Source organism: Medicago sativa, chromosome 5 (assembly GCF_051527215.1).
Source record: "Medicago sativa cultivar Bolivia chromosome 5, Bolivia_mono, whole genome shotgun sequence".
Taxonomy (NCBI): Eukaryota; Viridiplantae; Streptophyta; class Magnoliopsida; order Fabales; family Fabaceae; genus Medicago; species Medicago sativa.
The window spans coordinates 30,097,824-30,116,067 of record NC_140753.1 but is presented as its reverse complement, the minus strand read 5'-3'; the positions used below and the strand labels follow the sequence as shown (position 1 = coordinate 30,116,067).

The window sequence follows — 18,244 nt, the reverse complement described above, 5'->3', positions numbered from 1 at the left end:
TTATAGAAAGAATGGGGTGGCGGTGGCAACCCCTTGCCCCCCCCCCCCCCCCAGTTCCGCCTCTGTCCTGATCTTGTTGGTTTGATTCTTGCAATTAACAGGTTGGAAAAGTTAAGATGAAGTATCAAAGAATCGATACTATTTTCAAGAGGAAGGCCGTTGATATTCAAAGAGAAGAAGTTATAATTTCTTCATCCGAACCTGAACAAGTTCATGAGAATCCAATAATTGAAGAAAATGAGTCTCATCCTTTAAAGGTTAATAGAGTTGATCCAGATGACATTGAGAATTCTTTAGAAAGGGACCCAGGAAAACGTATTCCAATTTGGCAATATCCACCAAATCAAAAGGATGCAATCCGAAGAGCGTATCTAAAATGGGGTCCTTATCAATCAAAATTAGAAAACTATCCCATGTCCGGTATCGGGAAAGCACAAAGGCGGTTTCAATCAAAATTAGAAAACTATCCCATGTCCGGTATCTAAAATGTGCTCATCGGTTGCAACTTGCCTTAGTTACTGCATCAAGAGAAGTTGCCTCAATTCATCAATTCTTTGAGAAGCTGGCTTTTGTTGTCAATGTTGTTGGTTCTTCTACTAAACGCCATGATGAGTTACAAGCTGCCCAATCAAAAGAAATCACAAATTTGTTAGAGACTGGGGAGATTGTATCTGGTAAAGGTAAAAACCAAGTTGGTACTGTGAAAAGAGCTGGAGATACTCGTTGGAGTTCACATTTCAACTCTATTTGTAGCTTGATAAGTATGTATAAAGCAACTTGTACAGTTTTGAAAATCATTGCAAAAGATGCAAAGAAATTTGCCCAACGTGCGGATGCCGATAGTTCTTACAATTACTTAAAGTCTTTTGATTTTATATTTATCTTGCATTTGATGAAAGAAATTATGGGGACAACAGATTTGCTTTGTCAAGCCTTGCAAAAACAATCTCAGAATGTTGTTAATGCTATGCTTTTGGTTCGTTCAACAAAAGCTCTTATTCAAGATTTGAGAGAAAATGGTTGGGATAAGTTGTTTGCCAATGTGGTGTCTTTTTGTGAAAAGCATGATATTGAGATTCCCGACCTCAATGATTGTCATTCAACAACAAGATTTGGGCGTTCTCGCCTTGAAGAGAATCAGGTAACAATAGAGCATTATTTTAGAGTTGAAATTTTTTTTACTACCATTGACAAACAATTACAAGAGTTGAATAGTAGATTTAGTGAGCAAGCAATGGATTTGTTGACTCTAAGTTGTGCTTTGTCTCCTGAGGATGGATATAAAGCTTTTGACATTGACACTATATGCACTCTTGTTGAAAAGTATTATCCCGTGGATTTTAGTTATCAAGAGAAGATTAATTTGCCATTTCATCTTCGACATTTCCTTTTTGAGGCTCGCCAATCATCAACTTTCAAAAATTTATCAACTATTCAAGAATTATGCTCATGTTTGGCTGCCATCATTCCTGTCAGTGGACAACCCCAAAATTACTTGTTGCTTGATAGGTTGTTGCGTCTTATTATGACTCTTTCGGTTTCTACAGCCACAGCTGAAAGATCTTTTTCGGCAATGAAAATTATCAAGTCTAAGTTGAGAAACAAGATGGGACCTGAGTATCTAGCAGATAGTATGTCAGTTTATATTGAAAGGGAAATTAGCGCATGTATTAGTTCCGAATCAATTATTGATGATTTCAAGGCACTCGGAAAGCGTAAAGTGCATCTTTAGGTATGTAATGAACAACTTTATTATATTATGTAGTTTCAATATTGAATGATCAATTTTTGGTTTATTACGACTTAAATGTGTTGTGTTTAATATGATTTATATATTTTAGTTTATTTTGATGGCGAGATGGCGGCCACCCCAAACTTTTTTGTCTGGCTCCGCCACTGATCAGGAACAGAACAATCCTTTTGAGTTATTATTAAGTTCAGCTTTCTAGTGTTCATAAAGTCATACTGAGATAGTCCAAAACCCAACAACATATACTACGTTTTTTTTTTTATTAATGTCAATTTTCCAAACTTTCCTACTAGATTAGCATCAAACCCAACATAGCAACAACAGAACAATTCTCAGTACACAAACTTTCCACCGCTCATTAAATTAACAATTCCAAACTTTCCACCGCTCAAATAAAGTCTCAGTACACAAACTTTCCTACGAATTACAATAAAGCAACAACAGATTTGCCTTAAACTTTCCTACGAATAAAGCCTTAAATTCCACCGCTCAAATAAATTCTCAGTACACAAACTTTCCTTAAACTTTCCTACGAATTACAATAAAGCAACAAGACAAGACAATAACCACATATTTTATCATGAGATTAAGAACCAATTATAATTTTCTCAAAAAAACCCATTCCAGCTTCTTCGTACACAAACACAATCCGAACAACACAACACAACAGATTTGTAAGCATACTAGATGAAAGAGAAGAGAAGAGAAAGCATACAGATTTGGTGTGGACGTGTGGTGGCTGCCTGGTGGTGGTGGATCAGATTTGTAAGCTTGGTTGGGAGAGAAGAGAAAGCGCGTTCCCTTTCCCCTTCTGATTCACTGAAAAAATTGATGCCTAAGTGTGAACACCTTTGGTCCCCCCCCCCCCCCCCCCCCCAGTTCCGCCTTGGTTGGACAGCTGTGTTTGTGCTTGTTCTTTTTTCCCACTCTTGAACACCTTGCTTGTGCTTGAATGTGGCTATTTTTATTCATTAGCTTGTTTTGCTGTTGCAAAAAATATTTTGCAAATGTATTTTTCATCATTTAGCTAAATTAACTTCATCTTCCAATGAATACTATTTAGATGGAGGAATGTCCTTGTATTGACTCGTTTGTTTCATCAGTTGCTTAATGAATTAATTTATCGCTCAAATATGAATTCAATTGTCCCTCAAAAAATGAGTTTTTAGATTGGTACATGCTTAGCCTAGTAAACATTACTGTAACTGCATTAAAAAGGAACAAATAAGTTGTTGGCAGATCTCCTTAGCAAACCTGTTACATTTTTGTTATAAATTCAAAAGCTACAAATTTTAGCTTGAAGTAGAATCAATTCTACTATAAAACAATCAAACACACTAAACAATTATACACATTGATAAGTCCATAAATTTCTCCATGACAACACTATATTAGTTGACTTTGTGTTGCTTCATTACATAAAGATACAACACGCTAAACAATTATACACATTGATATTCCTCCATTGTTGATTCACAAGACTCTATGTAAACAGAAGCTTCATTCCTAGCACACATAATCATCAAACCATCCAGAGACAGGACATGATAGCACATGAACACCGCATAATCTCAACAAAATACAAACCACAGTATTGGCCTCTATAAAATAGATCCAAAACATGTAGTCGTATATTTTTGCTCCAGATAACGAACCAAAAGTTTACAGATCCACAAAAACAGAGACGATCATGAAAACCCACAAAAAACAAGGACTGAGTAATACTAATAGGCTTATATATGTGACAGTGTAAAAAGGTTTTTAATGGATATTCAACCATATTATCATTGTCTTACCACAATACCACATCATAATACAACTAATTAGCTACTAAAATTATGTTTAACATGTCACTATATAGTTATTAAACTCATATAATTCAACACACGCACAGTAGAAGACGTGCTTTTTGTAGATCTAGTTTGAGACCAACTTCTCCAAAAGCTTAACCTGTTCTTTCAAATATTAATAAACAACATTAAAAATAGAAACATGTAAGGTGTAATAAGCATAATCAGAACATACAAATCTCAACAATACTAAATCTATTCATAATTAGGCTTTTTGGAAGAGCTAATTTAAACTAACTAGGTATATATTTTTCACTCAAGAGTGACCAAAACTCTTTCTACCTACTTCAAGAGTCCAAGTTGTAAGAAGCAAACCTGATGAAGGTGATGAGAAATCAAATAAAACATTGATATATTTATAAAGCCTAAAGCAATAGTTGTTTTACCTAATCCTCCTATCCAAAGATACATACCATGCGACTCTATTATCATTAGACAAGAATGGATCCATATGATATGATGGAGTACAGATGATAAGATCTATGGGATGGGAGGAATGGGTAAGACAACAATTGCAATAGCAACTTTCTTCAAAACTAGATGGATGTAAGAACCCCCAACCCTAACGAGTGTGTGTTGGCCTTAGGATTGTAACAGTGCATATATAGGGGCTGCAAGTGCAAAGGAAGCATAGGATACGGATAGGGGTGAGTGAGAGTGACGGTGAAGCAACATTGGATACCCAATAAAGAATGCCAGCGGCATCTCACCTAACCCGTTTTATTGAGTCGGCACTACTCTCTTATAAACAATTTTTTTGTGTGGAAATAATGTAGGGAAAATGTTAACGGGTGTTTCTCGAGCATTCGTTAACAAAATCAAATTAAAAAAATTGTATTGAAAAGATGAATGTTATTTGAACAAATATTTGATTTACTATCTCCGTCCTTAATTATAAGACCTTTTTGAGAATTTTTTTGTCCTTTCTTATAAGACCCTTTTACTATTTCCAACTACATTAATTATTTCTTTACATACATGCCCCTATTTATTATACATCTTTTTCTTCAATTAGCAATAAATAGCATATGGAAAACATAAACTAACTCTATCTCTTAAGGATAAAATTGTAAAAATAATAGTGATTACAAACAACTTTAATACAAATATTCACTTTCTTAATTCCCATGATTTTAGTAAGGGTTTTTCTATCATGTGCAAATTTACATATGTTAAGAAGTTTAAAGTAGTAACTTTGACTTGAAACTTGTGTTTTTTATACTCCCTCCGTTTCAAAATGAGTGTCGCTTTAGCTAAAAAAAATTGTTTCAAAATGAATGTCGCTTTACATTTCCAATGCAACTTTAATTTTTTTCTTCCAACTTTACCCTCTCAAACTTTTCTCTCACACAATTTTCAATGCAACTTTAAGTTTGTCTTTTTCTAATAAAGTAAGGACAGTTTAGTAAAAGCATTATATCCAATGATTATTTCATTCCATTTCTTAATCTGTGTGCCAAAGCCTAAAGCGACACTCATTTTGAAACGGAGGGAGTAATAAATATGTAGCTTTTGCATAAAGATGGTTGATTTTCAATAAAAAGTTACTACTCTTGGTTACCTTAACATGTGCAATATTACACATATTAGACAAACCCTTTTAACAAAAGAATCTTATAATTAGGGACGGAGGTAGTATAATTTATAGGAAGACCATAATTTACAAACAAAGAAAAAAACATGTATTTGTACGAATATTAAAACAAAAATAAAGTAAAAATAATGTGAGTATTAGTGAGTATTAAAGTGAAAGTTGTTAGAAAATTGTCAGAAAATATATTTAAAGATTATTTCTTTATTGGGAATTGTTAAAAAGTGAGTATTCATTATTGGATAAAGAAAGATGCCCTCGCTAGTCGCTAGGCTTAATTTTCTTTGTTGGAAACAACTTTTCCCCACATTTTTATTCTTGGCTGTGGGAAATATTTTGGTGCCATTAATGGTACCATACCATTAGATTTGGGTCACACATTGTCCAAATGTGTGTGTGATGTGTGTGCGGGTGCTATTAATGACTAGGATTTAATGACACGGCGCCATTAATGGCACCCAAGTGCTGCTTGTGTAACTATGATATAATTCTACTCAGCAAATATGTGTCCTTATTAGTCCCGCTCTCTTCTTTTTTTAGTACTAGAACTTTATGAATAATGTCTATAACATCTGATCACTATTATAAGTAGGAATTTACATCTTAGATTCGTTTAATTAATGATGTATATGGTCTTTATTATAGACCGCATATACCATTTAATAAATGAATATAAAATGTTAGACACTTTAAGTGAGTTGAGTATCAGAAGCTCATCGTGATAAAGAGAATGTTGACCAATGTACTTACAAATTATCCATCGACAAGGTTCTTACATTGGCAATAGAAGTTAAACTTACATTCTTACGAGATGTGATTCAACTTTTAGACCAATCAACATCGACAATTTTTTTTGTCGTCTAGAATCATATCAATTTAATTTTATTAGTAAAAATAAATAATGTTAAGTATAAGCAATGGCAAATTATTATTTAAATTTTAAAGCATGCTTACCAAATAATATAAAATCTTTAACGAAAATCATGCATACATGTAATAACTTTTCAAAGATACAATCAAATGATGTGTCAATTGGATATATTACATTTAACAAGCAACAAATTAACATGAGATCCCTTTCATTTCTGTTCTAATAATAATAGCAATAATATGATATGATGATATCACAAAAAACAAAAACAAAGTAACAACATTGCACCACGTTTTGACGGTACAGAGTAAAAATACTGGTTCAAAGGAAAATATTGAGGGGGTTCAACTTGTGAAAAAGTAGATTTGTAGGTGTAAAGATTTAAATCCAGGGGATTCACTTGAACCCCCTCACATAAGAGTGGCTCCGCCACTGACTGGATGATGTATAACATTACGCATTGTCCTCCTAGATTAAAAAAAAAAAAAATCATTAGGCATTGTCTAACCCTCAAGCATATGTATGAATGTCCGGATGATGATAATAACTGTCGAAACTTAATTTTCTGGCCTAGTCCACCTAGTCCAATAGGTGGGAGATTGTTAGGACTTACGCTCATGAGGAGAGTTCAACCCAAAAGACTAGTCCAATAGATGGGAGAACCTCATGACTTAAGTACCACATCCCACATCAAGCACTTTGATCTACTCGAGGTGGGACTCCTAACAGAAGACAAGAAACCTTTTAACTTTGAATAAATCGTTTTCGTAAGAAGCATTGGCAGAACAATAAAACTGTGCGCTTGGAATTGGCTTCATTCAAAATGGTCAGATTGGAGGGAAGGGATTTTTCGTGGTGGTAAATTATGGATCAATTGGTTATGATTATGTTGGAGAATTTAAATCTTTCGTTTAGTGAGTTGTTGATGATTTGAGTTGTATTTGTTTCTTGGGTAGCTGTTGTTGGTGCACACCTTGTACAAGTATACTCAAGACTAAATACATTTTGATTTTGTTTTCCTACTCTTGCACACTTAACACTTTGTACTTGAATGTGCTATTTTTATTCATTAGTTAGTTTTGCTGCTACGGAGAAAAAATCTCATGTGAAAAGAATTGCAAATCTTGTTGATCATTTATCTAAATTTGCTTTACCTTACATTACAATGATACTATTTGGATTGTGGAGTACTTTCTTGTATTGACTCCATTAGGAGTGCCCTCTTGTATTGACTATGTTCCATTGGTTGCTTAATGAATTCATTTTTTTTTCCTCAAAAATGAGTTTTTAAGGTAGAAAACTTTTTTACTATGAAACTGGCACATGGTCAGCTAGTTAGCATTATTGCAAGTGAAAACACATTGAAAAAGAACAAATAAGTTGCTTGAGAAGTCCCCGAAACTTGGTACTCATTCTCCATGAAAGCACCATATTAGTTGACTTTGTGTTGCTTCATTTGGCAAGGTACAAACACAATTTTACACATTGATATACTTTGTGTAAACACAAGCTTCATTTGAATTTTGAAGTACACATAATCATCAAATCATCCCACATACAGAACAGAACATGACATCACATGAACACATCATAATCTTAACAATGCAATTGTTCTGTCCAATTTCTTTTGCCCCACACCTACACACCATCAATAACAAGAAGCCACCAAGACAGCATCAAAAACAGTTAACTACCTAATACAACAAGTTAACTTCCTAAATTTTGTTTATCATGTCACCAAATAATTACTTAATAAATACATATTTAACAAATGCACAATAGTAAACCATGATAGTAAACAAACAAGATCCATCGATATATGATAAATCCCAAGCTTTTTGCAGATCTAGTTTGATATCAACTTTCCCATAAGCTCAATCTGTTCTTTCAGTTATCAATTAGACAACATTAAAAAAAAAAAGGATATAAGCTGTAATAAACAAAAACAGAACATACAAATCTGAACAATACCAAAGCAGTTCTTACAAACATATATAAAAGGTAAGTAAAAAGGACAGGTAGAAATCGCAAACCTGATTGAAGGTGACAAGAAATGAATCATTTCTAAAGCAAAAGTTGTTTTACCTGATCCTCCATTCCAGGGATACCGACCATGTGACTCTATTATCACATGATTGGATCCGATGATGATGGAGTCCACATGGTAGGGATCCATGGGATGGGAGGAGCGGGTAAAACAACAATTGCAATAGCAAAATTTTCGCATATCAGTTTGACTAACTATAGATGGATGAACTCTAACCCTAATGTGTGTGTTTGCCTTAAGATTAGAAGCATATATATAGTAACCCTGTAAAGGGAACATAAGATTTTATAGATAAGGATAAGGTGAGGTTCACGGTCAAGCAATATAGGATTCCAATTCCAATAATGCACGTAACTTCTACTTTTTTATTTTTTATTTTTGATTTAGTAGTCTAGTGACTAGAGCTCACACAATAGAGAAGTGGGTGTTTGGGGTTTGAACATCAGCCTCTGCATAAATTATGCAATGTCTCAGCTAAGCTCACGTGGACATAATGCAGGTAACTTCTAACCTAACCTATTTGGGATTTACTTTTCTCACATTTCTACTTCTCACACATCCTATGAATTTTACAAAAATGCACGGAAGATTTCAGATTATAAAATCCAAACACATCCAAAAAGTGTTCGGATTTTATAATCCAAAATATGATTATATGTAACCGGCCAGAATCTCTCAAATTTCACCATTTTTGATGTTAAAAACAACCAAAAGATAAAGTAAAAAAATGATAAAAATTTGTCATATAAAAGCGTAAAAATATAAAAATACCACAAAAAAATTCTAAAAATAAAATAAAACTAATGCAAAAAAATTTGGATTTATTTGAGAATATGAAAAATAAAAAAAAAATGGGTTTAAACGATATAATTTTGGATTTTGAGGGGTGAAGTCTCCTAAGAAGAGTCTTGTTCCTTGATTTTATTTTTTTTTTGTTTTCTGAAGAAGTTTCGAAACAATTTGATTAAGTAGCCCAAAAACTAGATTTTTGACTAAGAACAACCAACAATGACCTAAAATAGAAGGATGAAAGTTAGAAAGATTGGTCTTTAAACTAATTAGCTATGTTACAAACAAACTCAGAATTTGTGTTGATACAATTCAGATTATATAATCCGAACTATTTTTCCCTGAAAAATAGTGATTAGGGTGTTCAGATTCTATAGTCCAAAAAAACAAGGAACACGCCTAGGGGTGGCAAAATGGGTCTGACCCGCCGGGCCGGCCCGTTTGGCCCGCTATTTTTGACGGGCTGAGTCGAAGTTTTGAACTCGTTTTCTATAATTGGCTCGGCTCGTCTCGTCTCGTTAAAATACGGGGCGAGCACGGGGCGGGGCGGGCCGGCCCGCTTAACTCGTTAGAAATGGGACAGGCACAGGGCGTGGCGGGGCAGCCCGCTTAACTCGTGTTTCAATTTGTTATTTTGAGTTTTATTTTATGCTTTTGGATTTATCTTGGTTGTTGAGTTTATTTATTTTGAGACTTATTTTATAATTTGGTTGTTGGATTTATTTTATGATTTGTTTTATGTTGCGCATTTGCCTTATTTTGCTATTAGTCATGACGTTGAATTCGACAATTTGATGATTATCTTGTTTTTCACAAATTTACTTGCTACCTATTCTTTTATATTTTTTTACGATAGCAACATAGTTTTTTTTTGTAACAATTAAGTTGTAAAAAAAAAAGTTTTTGTTTGGCGGGCCGGCCCGCCAACTCGCAAGCCCGCCACTAAACGGGGCGGGGTGAGATTTTGGACTCGGTCACAAAATTTGACTCGGCTCGTCTCGTCTCGTTTTTAGCGGGCTTAGACGGGGCGGGCCTAAATGGGGCGGGTCGGCCCGCTTTGCCATCCCTAAACACGCCATATTTTTTTGAGTTTTAGGATTATAAAATTTGAATTGATGAAAAAATCATTTTTTTCACCCTATAACAAATGAAAAATTCAGTTCGGATTCTAAAATCCAAAAATCACACGGGCATTGTAACACCCCAAATTTTTCATATTATATTTTCTGTATTTCTAAATATATGTGCATGGTATAAATCTCCGGTTAATATTGTAAGTATTTTTATTTGTACATGTATGTGGCATTTATTGTGACATCGTGTAAATTAATAAGAATTGAGTGCATTTTTTATTTTAATTGTTTATTATTTTAATCATTATAGAAAAATGGCACTAGTTTACTATAAGTATTATGAGTGAGTAAAATAAAACTAGTTTATATTAATAGTTAGTTGATGAAGAGAATAAATGAGTAGGTGTGTATAGTTGCGTGGGCATAAAGTTAAACAACTAGAAAAATCTACTCGACCCGTGTATATGTAAAATAGAATATAAACTAATATCTCAAAAACCAAATAACCCTCCCAACATATAATTCAGCGCCGCACAAGGAACATAAAGAAAAATTGAGCAGCAATTTCATTATTTTAGCAATCGTAGGTGAGTAGAATTCACTTTTCTAGTATTACAAAAAATCTTAAATTAGTTAAATTAGTTAAATTATACTCTTTATGTACTGAGATTTAGTTCACCAGGATTTTAAATTAGTTAAATTCATTTTTTTCTTCATGCAATTAACATAAGTTGTTAGCATTGCTTTGGAACTCTTAATCCTTAGAAATTAAACAATTTCTTGTTGGTAATTATAGGTGAATTTGGAATATTAGGTTTTGACTTTGTATCGATATAGAATATAGTATAATACAAATACTTTTGATATTTTGGCATAAATTTGATAGGAGCTACAACACTTATATTGGATCACTAATTACTACGAGAAGAATTAAATAAAAGTTTGATGATGAATAATAGACTATGCAATTGGTGAAATAGGCATGAAACCAATTAAAGTTACAATGACTAAATCTATATCGGTCTGTAGGTAATGGTTGTATTATAAAATAGGTTTTAAACCATAATATCAATGATAAATAAATGAATTATTTTGTATTGAATATTTTTTGTTTGTATTTGTAATTGATGAAGATGAGATGCATATCAATCGGTTGTTCGAGTTCACTATCACCGTTGAGTTCTCTTTATTCTCTTGAGTAGTGTGAAAGCTTCAATCCAAGTATGTGGTGAGAGAGAAGAGTTCGAGATCATGAGTATAAATTAACTAAGAAGAACGGGAAAGCCGTATTTCCCAAAGTTCATTCGCAGCTCGTTGCGACGATTATAGCCCTTTGAGAGAATAATTAATTAATGTGTAAATTTAGATGTGTGAGGTTAAAAGAGGAATTAGAAACATTATTAAGGTGTTGCTTGATTTAAATTATGTGAATATTTGGTATTTGAAGTCATGGATAAATTTTGTGTGTGCTCATGCTTGATTTGCCGCAATCATTTAGATTGATTAATTATTCAATGATTGATATAAATATGATGTTATGTAATGTATACTTGAAAGTTGTTGAATTGAATTTTTGGTATGCCATATGTATATGATGACTATTGATATTGGAATGTTAGTTGAAATATGATTATGGTTATGAGTCTTCGAGTCAAGTACATGCCTTCCATGAAGATTTATCTTATGTCATCTGTTATTTAGGGGAAAAGCACCACTCTGATAGTGACACGGGAAAAAAGATATGCTTACTTATTTATTTTTGTACAAGAAAACCATTGTCTATGATCTAAAAGAAAGTATTTTCAAAAGCAAAATTTTTGATGTTAATATTATTATAACTAGCGAAAATACGGGAACTCACGTGCCCGTCTTTCCACTCTTTTTATTGCTCTAACATTTGAAAATTATAAACGATGTTTTTTTATGAAATTTTAATTTTGATTAAAACTAAAAATTTAAATGTTTGTTGCTTTCAAGTTATAACAATCCAAACTAACCATTGAAGATGCTTCGAACTGAAGGTGAGAAAAACACAAGGGAGGGTTGAATTTTGTTGGGTTTTTCTTAAGATTTTTGTAAGTGTTTATCAAAGCTAGAACATGTTCTGATAAGAAAACAGAGTATGATTATAGTCTAAACTAAAAAACAGAGTTTGCAACGAAATTAAGATAAACACAAACAGAGAGAGAAAGACTTCGAAGTAAAGCTTGTAAATGTTGTGCATATTCCATAGTCTTCCAATGGTTTCTCCTTTTGCGAACATGTTCTGCTTTATCTGCAGAGCATACTCGCTTTTCTCACTTGTTCCAAACACCTTTATACCTTTATTCTCGAATATGATGAATTTAGCTATATATATATATATATATATATATATATATATATATATATCCCACTTTGAACTCATGATACTCACTTAACAAATTTATCCCTTCCCTTATGGTGGGTGCCAATTGTTGTGTATTCAAACATGAAATCACACCCATAAAATTAGATGACTAGAGCAAAAGAGAGTAGTAAACAAATCAAAGTAGCTTAAAACAACAACATATCTATATCTAAGTGTGAAGAACGACCTCAAGCAGAACGAAAACAACAATGGTAAGATAGTAGAGAAAATACAACACACCAATATCTATTTACTCAGTGCATAAAGATTTATTCTACATCTGGGGGGAGAAATCAACTCTCCAATCCTCTATGAAATGAGTGATATAAAGAGGTTATAAGAAATTAGATCGCAATCTCACAAAGAACAAGAGAGAAAGCATTTTACTCATTCATCTAATGGAGTCTTACATTTGAAGGTGTTTGTGAAGTGTTTCCTAACCCAAAAATATCACCCAAAGACACTCAACCCTAAGCCTCTAAGTTCTCTAAAAGTGCCTTTAAGCCTCTGAATACCTCTGACAAGACTCTCTCTCTCTCTCTCTCTCTCTCTCTCTCTCTCTCTCTCTCTCTCTCTCTCTTTTCAAGGCTTTCACTTGCTAAAAAATGATGAATAAAGACTTATATATTTAACCAGACCCAACAAAAATTGCGCCCCAATTTTCCTAGATCGCGCCACGTTATGAAGCTTGTACACAATAATGTTTCCAGTCTTATCCATATTTGTGCCTTAATTGTATTAAATCGCGAATCGATTTATTACAAACCAAACCAATCTCCAACATCTAAATCATGCCATTATTGCTACCAATCACGCTATGATTTTTGACAAATCTTCATCATCAAAGTGTGAACTAATTTCAACACATCCCAACATGCTTTTTGGATATGAAAATTTAAGATCGTCCAAAAGTACATTTTCCAAAAAAATGTAGTTTAAAAATATAGTTATAGAATTATATGCGATTTTATTAACATGGTATTGGGAGGGTTGACAACATGACTCTGTTATAAAAGACAAAACCACTGGTTTAATTCCTGGAGTCGTCCATTTGTGAGGTAACCCAACCTTGGTAAAAAAAATGAGGATCAGTCCCATGTCGGGTTCAAATGACCTAAGCAGTGGGGATACCTTGAGGGTTGGGGCGTCAACTAGGGGTAAAAATCATAATTACGGTAGGTTAGTAACAAAACTTATTTTTGAAGAATAATATCTAGTTTGAAAAAACTAGTTGGGAGTGGAGAAAGTTCCGCCATAAAAAAAATGAAACATTGAAAGTCATATTGTGCCAAGTTTCTTAACTTTAAATTTTGTTGACACGGAACCCATGCCAACTTAAAGAAGGCCAAATTTGGTTATTTTCACCCACTAGTTTTATTATTAATATATATCAAATATTTAAAAACCTGATAATAAAAAAAATACCACGAGCAAGTATTTAAAGCAATCCAAGTTTAATATCCACTTTTAAGGAATTAAAAAACATGGACAAGTTTAACAAACTTGTAAGCTGGGAAAAGTACCAAAATGAAGGAAAGTAACATAAACTTAGGTTAAAGATGACACACAATAGTTTGAAAACATCATGAAATAGTTTGAGGTTCAAGAGCTTTTGTTAAGCTAATTATTCTCCATTGATGTGCTATTTCCTTCATATTTTTTGACCTAAAATATACATCACAAAAAATATTGTCAAACAAGAGTTTTGGCAAGTCTATAAGATATTTTTTTTATGTCAACTAATAAATCATAAATTTAGAAGTTAGGTTAATTGTATCTACACTTTTTTTTTCTGACAAAATTGTAATTACAACATTTTTAAAATTGAACTAGATATTTTGGTTTAATTGATTAAACATTTTGAACTAGAACGAAACTGCAATCAAACTATTCAATAGTCAAACCATATAGAATATTTATTGGCAACTCAACTGATGCAATCTTTAGATTCGGTTCAATTCTCTAAATAGTATCATTTACTTCTTAAAAACATATCATGGACATCTATTTAACACATTAACAATTTTTCTACTACCTATTGGAAACTTTTATAGATAAAAGAAAAAACTTAAGGATCTTTCTACTTACCACAAGATGCAGATGTAGTTCATTTTTTCTTTGCTCCAGTTGATCCTTCTTCTATGTCAGCCTTTTTCTTACCAGTTTGCTTCTTTGAACCAGTTCTTTAATTGTATGTAGTTCATACAAGGAAAACAAGATCAATTAGACTGTTAGTAATCTAATGGATAGATGAGAATATATTCAAAATAAACTTAGAACTTTATCTATTAGATTGTCAATATTACTGCTAAAAAAAGTTGAATTACCCAAAAAAAGTGTAGACAACAAATAAAATTGATATTCAATTCGACTACTAAACATTAAAACAAAAAAATTAGAGACTAACTCATTCGTCTTTGATCTTTATCGATAATTTAACTTTTTATTATAGTGTCTATTGTGATAAAAAGTTTATGCATACCTTGCATTTGGTGTTCGTTGAACTGTCAAAAAGTCATCACTCTTTGCCATAGCATACAAAGCCTCAATTTGGGTCAAATATTCTATCATACCATCAACTTTGTACTTAACCTACATCCAAACAATAGTCAATTACTTACCTAACTAATTGTATCTATATGTGGATAGTATACTCAACATTTCAAATAGATTTATAAGCTATATATACATATATGTGTGTGTGTGTGTGTCTTAGCGAATATCAATTTATCAAAATTAAAGAGAAATACACACATTGATTGGTCATGCACAAAGTTGACACTTCATTGTGTCATTACAAATCCCTAAAAAAAATCCGTGAAATTATAATTGTCATTTTTGAAATTTTTTTTTTATCTAAACTTATTTGTCACTTTAGAATATAAGGACAATATACTCATTAGCTTTTTTCCCAATAATATCGTCATATTTATAACTAGTCGACCTTTTGTTTTTTTGACAAAATAAAAAATAGATATTTTTGTGTGTGTGGATAAAGGAAATAACAATAACCATTGTAAACAGAGACACACACAACGAGAAGATCCGAGGTTCGAACCCCAGTGATGATATCCAACCTTGAAATTCTGGCAATGTTACCAGTTTATCTAGATCCGTAGACATAATTAAATTAAAGCAAACAAACATTGAAAGAATGACAATTATAACGAGACTGACTTAGTAAGTAAGGAAAACCATACTCTGAGCATATTATTCTTTTCAGGACTATATGCTTCAATCGTTCCCAAACATCTAACTCCATTACGTTTCTTGCAGATATAGAGTCCCACAAACTGATAAGGCTCATATGGTTCAGTTTTAGTCGCATTTAATTTCTTCGAGTACCACGGCTTGCCCTCTGTTTTCACTTCTGTTTTTGTCTAAATATATATAACAAACATCATCAAAATTAAAACTTATTAATTTTTATGTTAAACCAAATATTAAAAAAAATGTATAACATTCGTTATTGAACATATATTTTAGTGATTAATTTCAATAAAAATGACTCAAGCACATACATATGTTGGAGTAGATTTTGACTTTTTTTTCTTCTTGCTCTCCTCTGGTGGGGTTACTTCAATTTGTCCAATGTCCTTGACAACTCTATTTGAATAAGCACCACCTTAAAAAAAGTGAAACCACTTTAGTAGTCAGTAGAATTAAATTTACATTGTATACATAGGAATTGATCATATAGGCACATAAACCTATGTTGTGATATTAATTTAAAATAAATGCAATTGTTTCAATTCATATTGAACATCATTATAAAAAGGGTTAATAGGTGTTTATCCCCCTTTCATATAGGTGAATTTTGGTTTACCCACTGTAAATTGAAAACTTGGAGAGTCCTCCTTATAAAATGTGGATTCGTTATTTTGGATCCTCATGGAATATGACTGTGTAAACTTGCTTATGCGGCGTACTGAATCATATTTTTTTGATTAAGTGGAGCACTGACTATATAATTATTATTTTTTATTGTATCTCACCTACATACCATTATTTATAATTAAAAAGATATTAAAATGCAGCAACACCATCATAAGGGGCTAAGGGTGTTCATCACCAATGTTAATCTTCACTAATCCTTTGCAACGCCATCAAACACATCCAATATAATAGTGTTCTCCATTCTCTCCAATCAACAACAACAATGAAGCAACAACAACAACTCACACTTTAAACACTTTAAAAACACATTTACATCAAAATCTCACATATCAATTTCAAATTCTTCACTTCAGTTATCTTTAACCGAACAATTCTTCTTTCCCTTTTATTTCTTTTTTCATTTTTACCGAGAAAATCAACAACTTCACATAAAAATCTAGCAACTACTGCATCACATAATTTAACAACTTCACCATCCAACAACAACAACAAATAAATGTTAATCCAACAACAACAAGAACAAATCCACAAAACCCTTCCAGAAAAACAAATCAACACTCAAAATTTTCATAACCCAATGAATCGTGAGTCAACACTATATGAGTATGAAAATTAAAGATTCAAAAAATTGTTTTTCTCTAGAATTCATCAATATACACAAACCCAGAAAAAGCCCCAAAAAAATGAATTTGTAGATGAACCGAATAATAAAACATAGATATGGGGTTCGAATTGTAGAGGAAAGAAAACTGAATTATGAACAAGAACAAAAATGAATTTGAAGAATAAAAACTGAATTATGGTTTCGAATTGCAGAGGAATCAAACAATAAAAACGAATTTGTAGAGGAATCGAAGAATAAAAAAAATTAACTTTTGATTCGAAGGAAGGGGTTTGGAAGATGGAAAATTTGAAGGAAAATGAGTTTCAATTAAAGATAAATTTGTGGTTAAAAAAAATGAAGATGAAGATGGTAGAGAGAGAGAGAGAGAGAGAGAGAGAGAGAGGAAAACACGATGATGATGATGATGTTTTTTAGTTTGTTTCTTGTTTTTTATTTATAAAAATAATGACATATCATTGCATTACCAATGTGTACCGTAAAAAAATGAAAAAAGAATTTCAATTACGCATTCACCGCGGCACATAAGCAAGTTTGCACAGTCATATAACCCGAGGGTCCAAAATCAAGTTTCTACATTTTACAAGGGAGAATCTCTAAGTTTTTTTTTAACAGGAGGATAAACCAAAATCCGCCTATATAGCAGGTGTTAAACACCTATTAACCCTTATAAAAATAGTGTACATTGACATTACATCTTCCATTTTCTCAAAACATGAATGTGTATATATCATGATAGACATGCACACATATATATAAATGTGCATGTATGCATATAAACATTAACCTTACATCTATAAAAACATGATATCTTTAATATTGTGATATTAAAGCTAATTGGTGCACAACTTCAAGAAGATAACAATTTCATGTATGTTATAATCATAAGTTAAGTAACTTTTGATTATTTGAAAAAAACATTGTATGATTTAGTAAACTACTATGTCGAGACTTAAAGGCCATTAAGACAAGGAAAACTTATTTCCATACCAGAAGAATTTATGAAGTACTCATAAAAAAAATAGTTCTATTTTTTTTTATTTCTCCAAATGTGTATTTTCAGACAAAAACACAATATTTTTCTATTTATATGTGCATTTTTTGAATCATGTATGATTTATTAGAAATGCGTAAAGTTAGGAAATTGCATAAAACCCATTGTCCTATAAAATATTTTTAGGTTCATAATTAATCAAATTTTTTCTTACTTGAAAAATTTCTCCTCCTCCTTTTTGAAGTGGATGTCTCTCCAGCTGCAACAACTTTTTTCATTTTACTTTCAATAGCTTTATCTGTACTACTACAACATTCATATATATTTAATCACAAAATAATATAAATATTGATAAAAGATAAAACAAGGTC

At 32.1% G+C, this 18,244-nt stretch overlaps 2 protein-coding genes and 2 long non-coding RNA genes across 6 annotated transcripts; 1 reads left to right on the top strand and 3 right to left on the bottom strand.

The window, feature by feature from the left end:
* Positions 1 to 79: 79 nt before the first annotated feature.
* LOC146921665 (uncharacterized) lies at positions 80 to 2,597 on the top strand. 3 transcript variants are annotated; one of them, XM_085714992.1, is made up of 3 exons: positions 80 to 761; positions 918 to 1,732; positions 1,842 to 2,597. In XM_085714992.1, the coding sequence occupies exons 1-2, from the start codon at positions 377 to 379 to the stop codon at positions 1,730 to 1,732; spliced, it is 1,200 nt and encodes a 399-aa protein (XP_085571118.1). In that variant the 5' UTR covers positions 80 to 376; the 3' UTR covers positions 1,842 to 2,597. The 3 variants fall into 3 exon arrangements, with proteins under 3 accessions (XP_085571118.1, XP_085571119.1, XP_085571117.1); XM_085714993.1 differs by lacking the exon at positions 1,842 to 2,597 and having other exon boundaries at positions 918 to 1,141; positions 1,510 to 1,735; XM_085714991.1 differs by having other exon boundaries at positions 80 to 1,732.
* Positions 2,598 to 3,012: 415 nt separating this feature from the next.
* On the bottom strand, positions 3,013 to 4,727 carry LOC146921664 (uncharacterized). Its single transcript, XR_015012205.1, has 2 exons — positions 3,916 to 4,727; positions 3,013 to 3,700 (listed from the first exon to the last, which is right to left on the bottom strand). It is a non-coding gene; the product is annotated as an uncharacterized LOC146921664 (long non-coding RNA).
* Positions 4,728 to 7,423: 2,696 nt separating this feature from the next.
* LOC146921663 (uncharacterized) lies at positions 7,424 to 8,335 on the bottom strand. Its single transcript, XR_015012204.1, has 2 exons — positions 8,096 to 8,335; positions 7,424 to 7,941 (listed from the first exon to the last, which is right to left on the bottom strand). It is a non-coding gene; the product is annotated as an uncharacterized LOC146921663 (long non-coding RNA).
* A 5,462-nt stretch (positions 8,336 to 13,797) lies between these two features.
* LOC146921662 (uncharacterized) lies at positions 13,798 to 18,175 on the bottom strand. Its single transcript, XM_085710785.1, has 6 exons — positions 18,088 to 18,175; positions 15,882 to 15,985; positions 15,561 to 15,740; positions 14,843 to 14,952; positions 14,449 to 14,543; positions 13,798 to 14,025 (listed from the first exon to the last, which is right to left on the bottom strand). Exons 1-5 carry the CDS (start codon positions 18,149 to 18,151, stop codon positions 14,468 to 14,470), a joined length of 534 nt encoding a protein of 177 aa, XP_085566911.1. The 5' UTR covers positions 18,152 to 18,175; the 3' UTR covers positions 13,798 to 14,025; positions 14,449 to 14,467.
* Between the last annotated feature and the right edge of the window lie 69 nt (positions 18,176 to 18,244).

Bases quoted from the DNA above. Each gene is read 5' to 3' on its own strand.
- LOC146921665 (XM_085714991.1), top strand. From the start codon at position 377: ATGGGGTCCTTATCAATCAAAATTAGAAAACTATCCCATGTCCGGTAT.
- LOC146921662 (XM_085710785.1), bottom strand. From the start codon at position 18,151: ATGAAAAAAGTTGTTGCAGCTGGAGAGACATCCACTTCAAAAAGGAGG. The intron at 15,986-18,087 runs GTAAGAAAAAAT...ACTTTTTTTAAG, and splicing joins GAGGAGGAGAAATTTTTCAA to GTGGTGCTTATTCAAATAGA. The intron at 15,741-15,881 runs GTATGTGCTTGA...ATATATATTTAG, and splicing joins CAAAATCTACTCCAACATAT to ACAAAAACAGAAGTGAAAAC.